The 18,371-nt window shown below is 37.6% G+C and overlaps 1 protein-coding gene across 2 annotated transcripts in view; it reads right to left on the bottom strand.

Moving 5' to 3' along the window:
• Nucleotides 1–4,589: 4,589 nt before the first annotated feature.
• WDR26 (WD repeat domain 26) overlaps nt 4,590–18,371 on the bottom strand; it is a 33,555-nt gene continuing 19,773 nt past the window's right edge. For both annotated transcript variants that reach the window (XM_082047255.1, XM_082047256.1), the window contains 7 exons: nt 17,706–17,846; nt 16,240–16,359; nt 15,329–15,474; nt 14,732–14,810; nt 14,044–14,173; nt 11,121–11,306; nt 4,590–9,577 (listed from right to left, as the gene is read on the bottom strand). In XM_082047255.1, the coding sequence (XP_081903381.1) occupies nt 9,552–9,577; nt 11,121–11,306; nt 14,044–14,173; nt 14,732–14,810; nt 15,329–15,474; nt 16,240–16,359; nt 17,706–17,846 (828 nt within the window). In that variant the 3' untranslated portion in view covers nt 4,590–9,551. The remainder of the gene's footprint in view (nt 9,578–11,120; nt 11,307–14,043; nt 14,174–14,731; nt 14,811–15,328; nt 15,475–16,239; nt 16,360–17,705; nt 17,847–18,371) is intronic.

Genomic DNA, 18,371 nt, shown 5'->3' with positions numbered 1-18,371 from the left:
GCTGCTTCTGTAAGATGAAATCCTTGCTTACAGAACTGATCTCACAGGAATTAAATGGTGAGAAGAGAAACTCATTGCAGCAGCATGGGCTGGTAATAGCAGTAGTTCCAAACAAATTTAAGTGCAGCTCTGACGTGTCCTTCCTACTGAAAGGTGTGAGGATATGCCTCTGGCTGTCAAGCCGGCCTACTAGAGCCTGGTTTGAAGCAGCACTTGGAACACAGATTTCAAAGTGCAAGAGTAGCACAGCTTGCATCTTTCTATCAGTGTTTTTTCCAGCTAAAAAGCAATGTAATAAAAGTTATGCTTTTCTCCATTTCTACCCCTCCCTCCAACAGCCTCTATGAAGTCTTGTGTTGAATGGATGAAGGTCCCTTTAGTGAAAGTGACACTTGTGTGTAAGAGTAAAAACCAGATAAATAAGAAACATGATTAATACTTTTACCCTTCAATTCCCATTTTGTTGTTGAAATACATCATAGACCTCTATACAAAGTAAACACAACATTGCACCATGGTTGGAGTTGGTTACAGAGCAAAAGACTATTGGGGTCACTGTTCCATGAACCTGCTGTGTCCGTATCCAGTGAGGTGAATCAAGAGTCTGTATAGCTTTTGGGGGGGCGGGGGGGGGGCTGGTAACCCATAAGCCAGTTGTCCCATTTCTGATGTGACTCTTCTTCAAAGACACCAGCAAAGTGAATTCTTTTTGTGCAGCTCTTGCATTTATATGAGTATATAAACCCAACTTCATACCCTCACTGTCCAATAACTGTCTTAAAACTTTTTATATGTGCATAGAAACAGGTTTTTTTGAAACCAACATGTCAAGTGAAACACTTCAAAAATACAGCTCTGTAATTAAGTCCTAAAATGTATGAGACTTTCCTTCTTAAGTACTTGTTCTCTGCTGTATAGCTGTAGATAGCAGATTGTTTTCATGGCCAGCAGTGAAAAGACAACACTGAAGCTTGATTTCTCTAGATACCTTGTGTTCAATATTTGTTCTAGGAAAAGTTTGGCTTTAAATTTATGACGGATGGAGTCCAGCTGTTGCAAGGATGAAAAACTGCTGAAAATTACGCTCATTAAAAATAACTAAGGAAACAGCTACCACAGCTGCATGCCACTGATTACTTGACACCACAAAAATCAATCTACAGAAAGTCCTGCCTTATAAAACTGAAATCCAGACAGGATATAGGTCTGGAAAATAGAAAAGCAAATAAAACTTTAAGAGAGTGGAAAGTCAGTAACTTTTGTAGCAGCTTATGTGGTAGGCACATAAGTTAACATAAGTTAACATAAGTTAAAACATACTACATATATTTTGGGGTTTATCCATGTGAAGAAAGGGTAGTGTTAGTAAGCTGCTTAAATCCTTGCTGTAGTGATAACAGTAGATAAATTTCATTAATGATGTTTCACACTGAGAAACATGATCATTAGTCTGTAAATCCACCACTTAAACTCGCAGTTTATATATCTTTTTCTAAAAATATGATTTTGATATAAGAGCTTTATTATTCATGAAAATGTTTGTAAGATAGTCTTCATTGATTTTTAACTACTAGCACCTCAGAATTACAGTGGTGACATTAGATAGGGTAGAACATTCCCTAATGGAATTGGTAATGTTTATCACTATGAAAAGCTGCTTTTCTTTTCTCCTCTACTGAGGGAAGTGTTTCTTCAGAGATGGAAGCAGAACAGGGAAGGATAAGGGAAAAGAACAACGTATCTGAAAAAAAAGGGGGGGAGAAGGGGGCAGCATGTCTTAATTTATATCCCTGACATAAAGGGATGTCCTTGTGGATTCCTCCTCACTTCCCTTGCTCAAGAATGAATTAATAACCATGACAGACCAACAAAAAATACAAATATGTTTTCTAAGTGGTGGTTGTCAAATAGTAAATAAGCTATTCTTTCATATGAATGTAAACTTCCCACTTCACTTTTTTATATAAATTATCTGTTCATTTATAACTAACAACTCGTTATCATAGTTGTAAAAACCACAGCAGCAGCCTCGAGAGGCCACAATTCTTCTGAGTAATTACACCAGTACTTTTGAAGCCTTCCTTACTATACAAGGTTATCATCTCCTGCCTTCACAGAGATCTTCTCAGTGTCAGCAACAGGAATAACGTATCTGTAATTGCTAAAAATGTAGCTCATTAGCTGGAAATAGGGATCCTACAGTCATCTGTCTCATGGGAGATGATACACAGTTTGACAGTAGTGAAAACAAAAAACTCCTTACATTCTGGATCTCCATTGAGGGAGAACAGGGTAATTTAAATCCAATCTTACTATACAGAATTCAAGAAAATTACAAACCTTAGATTGATTTTTAAATAAAAATTCACCTTATCACTATGAATCATTATGAGACCAAAACCCCGATTCCCTCTTCACACACCAGACTATATATCCCTTTGGAACTCAGGTACCCAAGTATAACTTCATGAGGGGAACATTATCTCAGCCTTCAAATGATTAGCAGTGATTTATAGAAAGCTCTTAATCCACAAAAATAAGCCTCAGGGAGTCTAACTTTTAACCAAGGTTACTAAGCTCTTCTCCTCACCCACAGTCTGGAGCCTGGTCAGCTTTAGTCATTCAACAGTTTGCAGAGTGGTTAGACAGCTGTTATCGTACTGCACCTGGGAGGCGGGGGGATTAGCTAAAATCAGTATGATAGCATGTTTTTCCCTAATTAATCATTAGTTACAGACTGATGGTTATTAATCCTGTTTTACTAAAGAATATACTTATCTCCTCATCCTAGTAAATTACTGTTTTTTTTCTAAAATAGTTGTGTATTACAGAACATAGTAAATCTGTGGGATTAATAGTATGGCCAGTAGTCCTAAGAACAGTTAGACATGCAAGTTAACAGTCAACTTGAAACCCTGAAGAAACCCATAAAGGCAAATCTTTCTGTTCAGCATTGGCATAGCTTTATTCAAATTCTTTTTCTCACAAGAAGCTCTCTAGGATTTTGTACAAATGCTCAGAAAAGACCATTTTTTGCCTCTAAGCATATAGTAATGATGAGATTAGAGGTAGCAACAGGAAAATGTGGGTTATATAGACTACCAGGTAGTTATCAGTATATTAATGACCTTTGGCAGAAACCATGGAGGCACACAAACTTCAGTGGTTACTCTTCAGGGCGTTATGGGTCTTTTAAAGTGAGGAGACAACTGGGAGCGCCACCTTTCTGCAGTGAGTAGGCAGCCTACACATGTGCAACACACAGGATACATCAGGCAGCATAGAAGGCATAGGGCAAGGTGTAAAGTGACAGAGCAAAACAGGAACTGTCCCTCTGGAGAAGGAATCTACCTCAGGGCAGAGTTTAGATATCAGCTAATTATGAAATGTTCATCTACTATCAGGTTCCTTATGTCATTTCTCTTAAATGATCTGAAGGGTTTTTTAAAAATAAATTACAATTAGTTTTAAACCTTACATATGCTGACATTTCATCGCTCTGTAGAAATCATATACCTTTTTGTCTTGCGTTCTTCTCACCACTCAAAGGCAGACACAGGACAGAAGTTGAAGCACAGTAATAAAAGAGCCAAAAAACTTCCTTCATCTGTTGTGTGGATGGTTTGAGGCTGAAGTGGGTCTGCTAACAACCCTCCTGCAAATAGCAGTACCCAAGGAAGGGGCACAAAGGAAGGCCTAAGGCTTGCCCATTCTGATAGCAACCACATTTAAGCCATGATTATCTATACTCTGCTTAAACTGTAAGGGAGGGTTAATACGAAGGTGGTACTAGAGGGAACAAAGACCTTTTCTAATCAATACAGAAGGTCAAAGAATTTAAAAAATTGAATGCACTTCAGCAAAAGGTTTGAATTTGGAGAAGCTACAGGAAGGGGAGGGCAAATTTAGGCACAGCTTTTTATTTAACAGAACGTTAGCTAGAGCCGAATAAAAATGACTAAAATGCAGGATGAAGATGAGGTTCTGTTTTAAGGCACGGGGAAGACAGAGAAGAACACACAGTTAATTGGAGGGAACACAGGCAACAGTTGAGAAGTGTCTTTGAGAGCTGTCAGCCATGGAAACTGCTTAGGTCAGCTTCACATAGAAGTCTGGAGGTTCCTGATCTCCAGTTTAAGTGGAGTCTAAGCAAGAGATGCAAGTACTTTAGGAGCACCTTCTTAATATGAAATACCAAAAAAACCCCACAAAACCCACCCATCACCTAAAGCAACCCATGTCTGGTATTTAAGCTCACTCCAACATTGAAGAATCAAGGCATTCATGGAGCCTCAAAGGAGCCAGACATTCGACAAGTTAGATAAGCGCAGAACGGGACAGAGGCAGGAACGGCTGCAGGTGCAGTGAAAACACAAGCACAAGGTAGATTAGAGCCAACCATCCAGAACTGGAAAGCCTGCGCACAACACAGAGTGAATTCAGTGAATTCAGCTGAACTGCCACAAATGGGTTTTCCTAGCCAAGGAAATCGAATCCTACAAAGATGGAAGAAATCTATAACTAACGCTTAAGAAATTAATATCCAAGTCAGTCATGTAAGTGAAGTTAGGGAAACTAAGAACTATTCATTCCAGTTATTTATTCTGTTTATTGAATTGAAAGGGAATACAAACATTTCTGTTAAGTGCTGTGCACCAACATGGAAAAAGTGTATTTTCTTTTTTAAAAATCCTAATAAAAACAAATCAGAAGTTAATGTAGTTCCAATTGAACAGTTTTTAAAGATATGTTTAAAATACTACACATTTATAAAATAAAAAAGTTAAAACGGTGTTCTGTAAATAATTAGTAAAACAAGTGAAAATAAATACGAGACCCAAAGTTCTTATGTTTTTAATGTAACATAGCAAAGAAATTTTTAACTACTTGATATAATCCGAGGAGAGTAACAAAAATCCAGAAAGTTTAAGAACGCAATCCTTTGAAACATTTAATATCAGTCCATAGCAAATAGTCATTACATACCAAAAGCTCTAAGTGTTAACTAGTTCCACCACAACTCCATATAAATCTTGACAATTTAGAAATCTTGAGATCAACAATAAAGTTCTTTTTCTTGATCTCTACAGCTTGGTTTGTAAGTACATACATGCTTTGAGGATCCATTTTGTCCCGTAAGTTTTCAAGGAGCCAATAACTTTTTCCATCTGTGCCTAAAAATGTTAAAGATTCAAATCTAGCACATATACCCTAACAATGAAAAATGTTTTAAGAAAAATGATGGGGCACAACGAATTTCAAATTTATAAAAATATACTGATATTAACCAAAACCTTCTGGTCAAAGGACACTTCACATACACACGACTTAAGTATGCAATAAAACATGACAAGTACCTAGAACATTTGGTTCTCTGTCTGTTCATGGCCACACGCACACACACATTCACACCAGGTGGGAGGAAACACTCTCACAGACGTTTTATTGAATCCAGATTATCTGGATTAATACACAAAAAACTTGTCTACAGTTTATTTCAACAACTAGAGGCAGCTACTGCAGCAGTAGTTCAACACTGCACACTTCAATTAAGTCCACCCTGTTTAAAAAAAGTGTCAGAGTTAATGATTTTTCTTTTCTTTCTAAACATAGTTAAAAGTAGCAGTTTTCAAAAAAAAATTAAGTATGGCAGCTGAAAATGGACTTAAGCCAATGTGGAAGAGACAGGAGGAGGTCAAAAGGAACATTAGCCATTTATGGGATTGGGTGTTCTTAATAGTTGTCTCAAAAAAAAAAATTAGATACAAGTGTATTTTGTAGCTACAAAAATGGACAAACTCTTGAAAGTGCATTTTTTTCCTCCTCCCCCTTGAGTTACAGTAGTTCGTCTGTTGGTCAGTAAATCCTGCTTTTTGTGATCATTCCTCTTTCTCTACCTCCCTGCCCATTTGAGTCTACAACGTCTCCCCTCAAACTGTGGCTCACTGTAGGAGTTCTTGTTTCCTGCTACAGAAGCCTCCAGAACTGATTTTTGGTGGGAGTTATCACTGAGCAGCGTGCACACATACACCTAGACACAAACTCCCAACAACGTATCGAGTTTTATTACACATTACCTGTTTGAAGCCAAGTTGAGAAGTAACTGGCAAGATCGGGATAGATTTCTAGCTTGGATCTTTGCTCTAATCATAAAAAGAAGTTAACTTCAAAGTTGGAGAACTTCAGAAAAGACAGAGGGAATTTAAAACAAAGGTGTCCTTTCCCCCCGCTCCCCTCCCCTCCACAACAAGGACAGATCTGGCATTTTCCCTTTTGTGCTCCATTGTGCCTTGAATATTACTTACCTGAACAGCTAAAAAGCATTCAGATAATAAAATGCTTCAGCATAATTTAAGTATATGCCTTGACAATAAACTGGGGCTCCTGTGAATATTTTAAGCCAACAGCTGACCAGAGGAAGTTACAAAAGGAGTACACACAATATTTTCCTTTATAAGCCCATAGGTCTGTTGATTAGAAATACAGTAATTTATTGCAGGTGTGTACTTGTTCCAGCCTTAGACTCCAGCCTATGAACATTTTTAAGCACATGGAAACCAACGTGTTGCAAATAAACTTATTTGTTTTTTTCCCCCCATGGTCTCATTTTATAGTCTGTGTACAAAAAGTATTGGTACTTTTCAATTCACGTATCATAAATATGCGACATGTTAGAAATAGTTTAAGGTTCCTCTTTAATCTACAGGTTGGAATGGCAGTCATTACCGCTACATCTAGAATGGTTTACTGTGGGGCCAAGTAGTGTGGCGAAATACAGATGACTCTGACCTTTCATCTCCCATGAGAAGCAGCCAGCTTCAAAACACGCTGCTCCTGAGCTGCTCTGGAAGCGGCGCCGTCTACATTGAGCCTTCCTGTACATTGCATAGTTATACCAGGAAACTCATATGGAGGTATCAGAACCTCTAGTTCTCCCCTCGCTCTGCTTCTAAATACCTAAAGTGTGTTCTAGAGGAACAAACCAAGTCCAGAGGAGAAACCCCAGAATAGAGGGGCAGTATTTTGGCAAAGGTACCAAGTTTAACTTTCTAGCAATAATGCATTGCAGTGGACAGTAGGCATCAGCCCACACATACCCACACACAGCTTGTACCAGGCGAGGAGTCTGTTGAAGTGTATATGAGACTTGAAATCTAAACTCGAGGTTTGATTCAGACTTCACCCCCTGCCTAAAAATCCCACTTTAGTCCTGGGAGTATGAGGTAAGCAAGTAGTGCCAGACCACGGTACAATACCTTGTTAAGAGATATCGAACCCAGGATTATTCTTTTTACTCTCCCTAAACAGCGTTTTGTTTGAAAACATAAGTTCCAGAGTAAGATGATACTAACTAGGGTAAGTTCTAAAGATTCATATGCTAGCATTGGTTATGAATTATACCATGTTTTGGACATATAAAACACTGTTTACAATTTAGGTATTCAACTTTATTTAAAACTCAAAGGTTTAAGCTTACTTAAAGTTGCCCTCAGGAAGGTGTCTGTTTCCCTGAAACAATGATGCTGCAGGAACAAGACTGACAAAACTTACACTGTCTGAACTAGGAAGAGAAACAAACAGCTTCCTCCAGAACTTGCTAATGGAAGAAGGAACCAAGTAGTCTGAAGTTTACACACGTATTCCCAGTACTGCAGAACACAAATTGCTCTCAAATTCACCTTAATTTAAGACAAATGTACTTGACTGAAAATAAGAACATTAAGTTCCTATTTCATTTTGGAGGTACTAAGAGAGGAGTATGTCAAATTCAGGGCTGGTCTCAAAGAATCAGAATCTTGAATAATTTTTAAATTTACACACAAGGAAAAAAAAAAGCCTACCACCTGATGGCTGAAACCTTAAAAAAAAAACAAACCACAAAACAACCCCGCCCCCACCTAACCTACTAAGCTTCACTTTGTTTTTCTGGGGAAGAAAAAAGGTACTGTTGATGTTAAGCACCACATTCCCATTCATCAAAGTGGCTCCACGTTTCTTCCCAGGAACTCCAGCAAACCTTCCCCCATCCTTCTTCCACACATGACTAATAAGGACACTAGATTATTATCACATTAAAGGATGAAGTCCACTCTTCTGTTCACCTCATTCTCAGCAGCACGTCTTTCCCTGCTCCCTCTTTACTTCACAGCAGTACCAACACTACCTTTCTACCCAAGGTGGCAAAAGGGAATCCAATGCCATCCCATAATGTATTTGTGTGTGGTACAGAAGCGCAGAGATGCCAGGCCATCTATTTATGTCAAAAAGAAAAAATATTTTAAGTCTTTCCCTTTTCTTAACTTGGGATGTTAGTGGAACTATTCCTAGATGTGTCACGATGTTCACAGCACCAGCTTGCAACAAAGTCTGGGAGAGGCATTTAAATCTGCAAAGATAAAAGTATATTCTCAAGAAGAAAATCTATACACCTTTGTTTAACAAACAAAGAAAAATTTTCATTGTAATGCAAGTGTTTAATTATGATCCATATGTCAATTACTTTTACAAAGTAATTGTAATTTGTAAAGAAAGGATTCAACATGTTCTTTCCTCGAGGGGTAGTCTACCTTTTACCAGCATTGTTGCATATATTTATGCAATTAAAAACTAAAAAGGCCTTGTCATGTTGAAACTCTTAGTCTGGTGGTGCACTCTGAATGCTTTTTTTTTAAATACCTGTAAAGATGGACAGCGAGTTTCTCCTTGTAAAACAAGCTTCACTGCCTACGTAAAGCTCCTTCCAGCCACTGCTTTTGATTGAGTCTCAAGACACTCCAGAAAAACGTCAGTGATACTGTGTTTCACGACACTTCTTGATTCGTTTTAATTCCAAATGTATACAAATGAAGTCATTTTAATCCTATAAATAATTTATTTTTAAAAAATTGTGCTGTTAACCCCTTTGCAGGGCAACGAGCTATGTGAAAAGTACAAAACTTTTTGTCAAATGTGATACTGAGAGTGCTTTTGACATAGTTCATTGGTTTATCATCTCAATTTATATATACTGCGCAACGGGCAAGGCTAGAATCCATGAACCAAGCTGCAAAGATCTCAAGCTAAGTAAGGCGGAGAGAGACTTGAGAAACAAGAGAAGGAAATACTTTCCTATCCAATGTATACTCTTCAGACTAAAGCACTCTTTCTATCAAGCCTTCTAAACTGTTAAATAAAGTGTTCCAAACAAGCATTTAAACTTCATTACACAGAAGAGCAACAAGAACAGTAGCCTGCCGGACAAAAAGGCAGGGGGGGAAAAATATATATACTGAGTTCAATGGTTAGCCTGAATGTAGCACAGTTCTTCACAACCGATGGGGGGGGTAATTTCAACACGGTGTCCAACAACGTTCTAACGACGTGCTTCATCTCGACTGGTTACTATGAAGCAAGGTGGTAAATGTTTGGCCCCAACCGGGCTTCAGAAATGGTTCTTTTTCATGACGAGCATGTCTGTCCAGCTATCAATCATGTTTGTTTGCACCAAATCCCAAGCCATTTAAAATACGACTAATTAAGTTAAACTGAAGTCGTCTGCTCCAAATTCGCCATCAACTATCCATGCTACTGCATTCCTCTGAGCAAAAACAAAAACATAAGAGAGAGAAATCACACCTTGAAGATCTTATCAATACTTCATATTTCTATCATAAGGTCATGAATACAGTGTATTTACAGAAGTTTCACTGAACATGCATTTGTTAATGGATCTTATTTTTATTGTGTAACTAAATCCCATATGAAGAATTACTTATTTTAGATGTTATTATTCCTATTAATTTAGAGATTGATTTAGCATGTTGGGTGCCGATACACGAACTTCCAAAAAGAAGTAACATACATTTGCATTCAAGTTTCAGGCGAGTGTGCTAATTACAAAGCTGTTTGTCATCCATTGAAGATTCTTAAACTGCTAGATATTATTCTGTGCGCCTACAGCTCGTGTGGAAGTACCGCTGTCAGAAATCAATTTCCTATTGTTTTGATGATGGCATTTACTAGCTTATTTTCTGGAGGAACTAAGAAAGAGTGAGCAAGCAGCTAATGGGAGAAAAACACAATGGCGAGTAACACCAACTGGAGGACAGGCTCTGAGTCCTTATGGGTGTGTTCAAGGTGTTACAAAAACAGGAGACTGACCAGGCTGGTCCACCTAGTCCAATACCAGCAGCAGATGTGTCAGAAAGCCCAGGAGCAGGGAGAGGAGGTCATTCTTCCTCTTAATGTCCTTCCAACTTCCAGCCATTTTCACCTAAGGGCCATTCTGAACTAGAGGCATTTACTTATCCAGTAGCACCCAATGGATTTCTCTGATTACTTTGTCCAGGTTCCCTTTGAACTCATGTTCATGCCTGGTACCCACGAGGTCCTGTGGCAATGTGATATACTGCAATTCATTTTCATGTTTACTGTAAATTAATGACAGAAGCCTATAAACTGCAGAATAACCCACCAGTGTTCATCTCATTACCAATTTGGGGGGGAGGTAAGAAGGGCTGGTAACAAGCGGGCTTTTTAGCAGTGAAAAAAGTTGCATCATGAAACAAGTGGCTCTCCTGGACACAGATAGTTGCTGATGGTTAGGGAAAAAAGTTTTGTACAGATTTCACAGTTGGAAACTCCACTTTCTCCAGATGCCGGAGATTCCTTTTGTAAGCATTGTAATACCATTATTCAACTTGCAGTGTCATCAGAATGCATAATTTAAATTTTAATAACACTGTATGTTATTAAACCTCAATCACTGGATGCAGGATTTTTAAGATGTCTACATAAATAAATGAAAATAATCCTGGAGGTCTTACTGACACCATAGTTTTCCACAGGGCCACGTCAGAAACTTGAATATTGTTCTGGAAATACCAGTTGTTTCCTTTTTATTCCACAAATAACTCAGATAAAAATCAACAGCCATACATTAAAAAACAAACAAAACAAAACAAAACAATCAAACAAAAAAATCATAACAATACTTTTTTTAGTAAAAGTAATGATTCTAACCCAAGAGTTAAAAGCATTATTCTATCTTATTTATGGTAAGGAAAATCAACTGAAGCAGCTGCCTTTGATGTCAGCTTTTAGTGATTAGAGAACACACATACAACACAAGAGGTTTTTACCTTCAATATCCTGGTTGTCTACGAAAGGCGCTGGTCCCCATATTCTAACAGTGCCATCATCAGAGGCGCTGGCCATCATGGATGGAATCTGCGGGTTCCAGCTCACACAGTTAACAGTACGTGTGTGCCCTGTCAGCTCCGCAATTGGCAGCTCGCTACGCTTGTGCCAAATATATACTTTGTGATCTAAATAAAATATGCATTTGAAAAAAACATAATCAGAAACATTGTTCTGCACAGGCCAATTTGTCATCTCAAATACCACTTCCATACAAGCTCTCAGCAACTAAAAACCCATTATGTTGTAAAACTCATGTCTAAAATCCACACCTGTTCAATGTGCAACAGCACTAACAAAATTTTTATTCTAAAAGTGATCAAAAGAATACAGGTAAAGTTCTTCCACTGAGAGGCACATTCCCATTTAAGACTTGCAAGCCTATTACCCCTAGCATTTGAAGAAAAACATTTTACTACAATGCAAATATAAATGGCTAAAGACAAAAGCCAAATTAAAGCTATGGAATTGTAATCTTATTCAAAAGAAAGTCTTGCAGATTATGTTTTTCTTTAAACAATCGTATTTACAGATTAGTACAGGCATTATAAAGTCAGAATTGCTAAGGCAGAATATTTACAATGATCACCTGTTGATGAGTACTAGGTAAGATCACAATTCTATAGTTCATGAAATACATCTTGATACTAAAGACCTAAAACATTCCAGTGAAAGTGCAAACAGAGCAAATGAGGAGAGCAACAAAGCTTTATGTCTAAAATTGTGAGCTATTCTTGTCTTTGACAACAATTAATTCCTGTGTGGTAAAGACACAGATCTGTACATATTAAAGTAGATACAATGAACAGATCTTATTTTGTGATAGGAAACTAATTACTTCTAGCAATGTGCTAGAAATAGACTAGTGAACTGGTCAGACACTCCAGTGCCATTTTTAAAGATGTGTTACTGCTTTATAACCAACTATATTTAAGAATAAATGACTAAAGGTTTAGCTTTTTCTCTCAACTGCATACTAGCAGCCTTTAACACGTCTGTGGGCTGACATCAATAGGAATGTCTTTGCAATATTCCAAACAGAGCTATACAAACCAAACAAGTATGTATTACTAGTATTACAGAGAAGCCTAGTATTTAGGTCTAACATATCAAATGAAAGTATTTCCATCTATTTGAAAGGTTTTAACTTGGATGTCATTCTGAAGGCTTGGCAAACAAACCAATTTTCCTCTATTCCTCCTCCCAACCCCTTACAAAACAAATTTGCTCTCTGACCTACCTGCTAGAATAGCTTCACAGAACCACAGGGTAACTCAATTGTCTTCTGCTGAATCAACTCATTTGAGTACAACACCTTTACACATGCTTGTATTGCTGCAAATGTTCTGGTTGTGTTTACATTACACTTACAATTTCAAGAGACTACATATCCATGCTATTCATCAAACAACATGATTCACTCTCTGCTTAAACACTGGACACACAAGCCTCTGCTGTCCAGGAGAATCAAAGCCTAAAAAACCCGTGTTTTGGTGCTTGTGAAAATTCCTGCATTTTATTTTGGAAAAAAAGAAGTTCGCTAGATTAAGGCAGCATTCAATTTCCTTCTCAGAAACAGTTTCCTTCCTATTGATTCAAGTGTTAGAAAAAAAGCCTACCTCACTGGCAACATACCTTAAGTCTAAGAGCTTATGACAATGTAATCAACCTGTCACTTCTTTTTTTTTTTTTTTTTTTAAAGGACTATGACTATGTGATCTGTTATTTTGGGGTTTTTTTGCTTGTTTTATTAAGATACATAGACTTCCACAGTAGCTAGATCTGCAACAATTCAGTGCAAAGAGGCAACAATTTCAGACAGTCCAAATCTAAACAGGACAACCTCAGTTTCAAGTACTACTCTGTAGTTTTTAGACAATGGGGATAATAAAGACTAACAGGGGAAAAAAAAAAAAACAGTTCAGTGTAGTATCTACACCTACCCATGCACGTCAGTATGGCTCAACACAAATCCTGAACTTCTGGGTACTCATGTCCCAAACCAAGAACTTCACTCAACAATGAAGAGGATCAGACTGCATTGGAGGTGCTGCCCTTCAGTCGTTATATTCCACTGAGTATTGTCAGAGGGTGAAATCTGGCTTCTCTTTACACGTATTTGGTGTTTGCCAGAAAAGGATAGTAGTAATGTCCTGGCCAACCTTATTTTCTAACAGCTCTAAGTTACATAGTGCTAACAGTGACATATTTCAAGCGTAATTCTTAGCCCTGCACAGGCTTGAATCTTAAGTGACCTCCCTGGGAGGCAATGGTACAAAGTCAGTGACAGAACAGAACCAATTCAACATGTAAACCATTAACTAGTTTCTATTCTTGCCACAAACAGTTGAGTAAAAATATACCACAAAGCCTTTGAACACCAAGAAACCCTACCAGACTATGTCAACAACTGCTTAATTTGAGACTACTCCTTCCATGATTAAGCTGATGACTCTATTGAAATTAAAATAACCTTACCACACCTATCTCTTCAACACACAAATGAAGCTGATACTCCCCAGGAGTATTTTTAATTCAAACCGTAAGCCCAAGTATCATACCTCAAAACAAAAAAGCCTCAAAAACACCCCATCCACTTCTAAGTAAACATATGAAGATGCTTTTGCTTTAGAGGAGCAACCCAAAAGATTCATTAATGCATTCTACTACTACCATCCTCTCCAAATATTATTTCGGCTAGCACACAGTTATTTCTCCAAGTATGCTAAGATCTCAGTGCTCCTTAAACTTAATGAACCAGTTGCTTGCTTTTATAGATGACAAATGCTAACAACAACATTATAAAAATAAGGTAAAGGAAGGATACAGTGTTCCAGCTTTCTGCACAAAAGGGAATGATGTTACCTTCGCTGCCACTCGCAATGAAGTCTTCATTATGACCTCCAAAACACGAGTGAATTGTGTAAAATCCTTGTGTAACACCTTGATACTTTCTCACTAAAACTCTGTCTTGTAAATCCCATAAGTGAACTCCCTGGGAATAAGTGTAAAGAATGTTATTTTATCATTAACATTATTCATCGCATTCTTTTGACACACTAAAAAATAAATCTAAGTATTATGAAAGTATATAACTTCTGTCAACTTCAGTACTGTTACTAGATCAAGAGAGTAAAGATATACTAAATTGTTAGATTAAACTTCTTCCAGTCTATGGTCCTTTCCATTCTGAAAGCTCTTACTCAAGGTTCTAGAAGTATAACTAAAATAAAATCTAATTCTCACAAGCCCAAACATGTCAACCTTCCACAATTCTTGGTATACCTGGCTTCTCAACGCAATAGCCAGATATTAATATGCAATAGTACATATTTCATAGTATGAAACTCTTGACAGTAGATCAGTCAAAAGAAAAGTCTCAAGGAAAATACTGCCTTCTTGTCAGAGAATGCCATGCTATATTTATGAATATTAAGGCATTAATATTACATGATATACAACTGGTTAATAAACATTCCAAATCAAAATATTAAAAACAGGTAGCAGTTGCAAGCAGATTTATTTGTATTTCCATTTATCATCACCAACTCACCTGAGTTGCTACATTTAACAAAGCTAAACGGCCATTTTTTGAAATAGTAAACGACATAATAGGGTGATCTTCTTGTACTCTGAAAAGATAAGACACATCAGTGTTAAGAGTACACTTAACCAAACAATGATGCAACACCAAAACAAAAGGTATGTCCTGTCTCTGTAATTATCAGGGAAAGACAGCTCTGAACTTGAATTTAGGTATGTCTCTATGTCAGTACAGGCCAGGTCTGCAATAGTTTGCTTATAGTTATGACAAATCCCAAGGCCAAAAGGGACTTCAGATCTCAAAATGCAGCTCCTAAAAAAAATCTAGTAAAATATGCCAGGAATTGAGAAGACAACACCTCTTGATGACAGAAATGTCAAAACATCCACAAGAAACCCAGTCCAGTGCTTAAGAAGTTATTTCTAATACCTGACCTAATAATTCTTGCTGCAACTGGAACTCACTCATTCTTTTCCCATGTTGTTCCCATGTTTAATACTGAAAGCATTTTAATAACTTGTTTTCCACCATGCCCCACAAACCCTTCCTCAATCTTCTTCTGACTCTAAGAACCAGGAATTCAAAACCAAAGAAAGAGGTAGTTACATGTTCCTGTCTGTAAGATCCTCAAAGTTATAACCCCGAATTCGCTGGTGTGTGTCCGATGCTAGAACAGTTTTCCCATCACTCAAGCACCAAAGGCATTGTACTCTCACCCCTTCCCAGGAGTCAAGAAGATTACCATCTAAATCCTGACCAGGAAAAAGAAAAAAAAAAAAAAAAGAATCATTAGTCTCAGACTTCTGAGGAGTTGTGATAAATATCTTTTTAACCTTCTGTTCAGACAACTGCTACAGAAAGCAATCTTACCCTGTGAAAGAGATGACTTAACGAATTAGGACTTGGTTGTCTTAACTGAGGCTTTTGCAGGTATCTGTCCTGTAAAGCTGAGAATCCCTCTCATTACTTATTTCCTTGTGCATGACACATGCAATTTATGTCATGTCACCTTTGCAGTGACTGAGATTTGCATACTGCACTATTATTCTGGGCACCAATTCACATGACAAATAATCAAGGGTACGGTGAAACTGTGGACCACCACCCAAAATAAACACTAGTCAAGTAACGAGGGTTTCAAATTTCTGTTTACGCAAAGCAAAGACAGCATGCAAAAACTAAGACAGATATAGTCAAGTCCAAATTCTGTGGAATAAACAACATTTGTGGACAAAGGCACTACTTTTGAACAGTGTATTTTATAGAGCAGGTAAGAAAAAAATTCTCAGCCCACAAATCCTCCTTTAGGCAGATAAAAGATGCCTGAACCCTTCAAACTGCCACATACAAAAGTGTTGCTAAAATACTAGCATTAACGTGTTGCTTCTTTGAATTACAAAGGATTTGAAGATGTAGTGTGTACACACACGAAAAAAAAAAATCACAAAAACCTCAGGTTTGACTATGACAAAACTTTCCTTTCTTGGTTTTCAATGGGATGGATGCAGCGAACTTACACACTGATAGAACTGTCCACGCTGACCTCCCGTTACAAAACGCTTCCCATCGGGATTCCAGGCCACGCTTGTTAAACTGTCTTCATGAGACTGGCTCATCTTTGTCCTCAGCTCCCCAGTCTTGAAAATAAACAAAGGCAACAAGGTCTCATAGCAGAACCCTTTCACAAAAAGGTATCCATAACTTTAATGACACACATCATGTTTGGAAGTGCATATTTCAACACATTTATCAAAAAACAACACAAACCTATGAATAATGCAATAAAAAGGCAGAACTGCTTCAACATCTCCAGTGACCCTGGACTTGATTTAAGACAATTTATTTTGTCCATCAAATCAGGACAGATGGACTACTCAGTGTGTCAGACAACTGGAAGATTATGAGTAAAGAGAGGAATTCAAACAAGTTGGAAGAGTACTTGAGAGAGAAGCCATACAAAACAAAAAAAACCCAAACATGGAAATGCAAGGAGACAGGAGGAGACTAAAAACAAAAAAGACACACACAACAACAACAAAACAGAAAGGACAAAATACATTTCACTAAAAAGTTGAGAGTATCAGAGTATTTAGAACATTTTCCTCCCTGAGCTGGGAGTTCTCCACGCCAAAAATTTAGCTTTCCTCCCTGGCTTATACCACTTCTGTTTCACAGGACAGACTGCCAATGAGTGGCTTACCATTGTCAAAATAGTAAGGGCTTCTCCCTTGCGCCAGCTCTAATGCTCTTCACCAAGCCAATTTAGTCAATTAAAGAGGAGAAAAGTATTTCATGGGTGAAAAAAAGAAACTTTTTGTTTTAGGAAACTAAATTACTTAAGAGTCCAAGGCAGCAATAAAGACTATACAGCCTGCAACTGAAGCAGGGGAAGAAGCTTTTATATCAACGCAAGTGCCCATAAAAATCAACAGTAGAAAAGGATTTTCAAATTAACGGAGAAAATAGCAGAATGCCCTAGCGTCTGACTGAAAGATGAAGTTCTGAAATCACCAAGAGGGTTACACAAAGTCAAAATAACTTTCATCTTTTACTTTTGATACTTGTTAAAAATCTTGAATAAGCAATTGTTCCCCTTAGATGATAATTCTGCCCTCTTTCTCTTGATTAATTTACTGTTCTTCTCTTCACTAGCTCTCTAAGGTCTTATGGATTTATGCCATCCCTTCTCAGAAATTATCAGTAACCAGATAACACCAGAATTGCTTCACTGTCCCAGACACTTAGACTTGAACTCTCATTTCAGTTCTGCACAAACCAAGTACAGAATTTGTAGGCTGCCATAGTAATTTTCTCAAAACTGAAGGGAGGCGCAGAGATCAGCGTCTCTTCTTTACACTCCCATCTTTGCACAAGTCTGTAGAAATTACTTCTTTCATGCTTAACATATTTAGGTATTAAAACAAAGGTAGGCAGCTGACCACAAAGTTTTTTGGGTTTTTTTTGACTCTTAGTCACCACTTACTTGTACATTCCAGAGCCAAAGCTCAGAACAATCATCTGGGCCACAGGCAACAAGATAGTTGTCATCTGGACTCCACGCAATATAAGAGACGCCATATGCATGACCTTCTAACGTCTTAAGTAGTTTTAGCTGGTGAGTATCCTGAAACGAGAGATTCTGTTGAGGCAACGCAAATGAACTCCTACTAGATTTCACACACGCAGTGTATCCAAGTACAGCATGTCAAGTTTGCTTTATGCAACGTGGCACCTGCATTTTACAAGATGCATGAATAGGTGGAAAAGCAGTTGCTAGTTTGCAGAGTAGGACCATTAAAAGTGTCCAAATTTCAATGTGCAAAACAAGAACACTTGTAGGTATTTTTGTTTTAATCTTCTGTGATTCTGAATGTGGAACTCTCAAGATATCATTGTGTACAGAGATACACTTGCTTAGTATATAAGATTTCTGTAGTGTCAAGTCTCTCTACATCTACTGGAATACAAAAGTTCTGTTATCCATGTTTTACATTATTAAGTCACTTTCTTAAAAGTAAAGACATGCTGGAAGCCTATCATGGTTAAACAGAGAAACAAAACCTTCAAGTGCCAATGTTTTTATAAACATTAATGTATCTTGTGTATGCTGGTCAAGAAAAAAAGTTTAAGCAAGGTATTTTTAAAAGCT

Source organism: Streptopelia decaocto, assembly GCF_964273445.1.
Source record: "Streptopelia decaocto genome assembly, chromosome: 3".
NCBI lineage: Eukaryota > Metazoa > Chordata > Aves > Columbiformes > Columbidae > Streptopelia > Streptopelia decaocto.
Note: the sequence above shows the minus strand (reverse complement) of the source record. Positions and strands in the feature narration are given on the sequence as shown.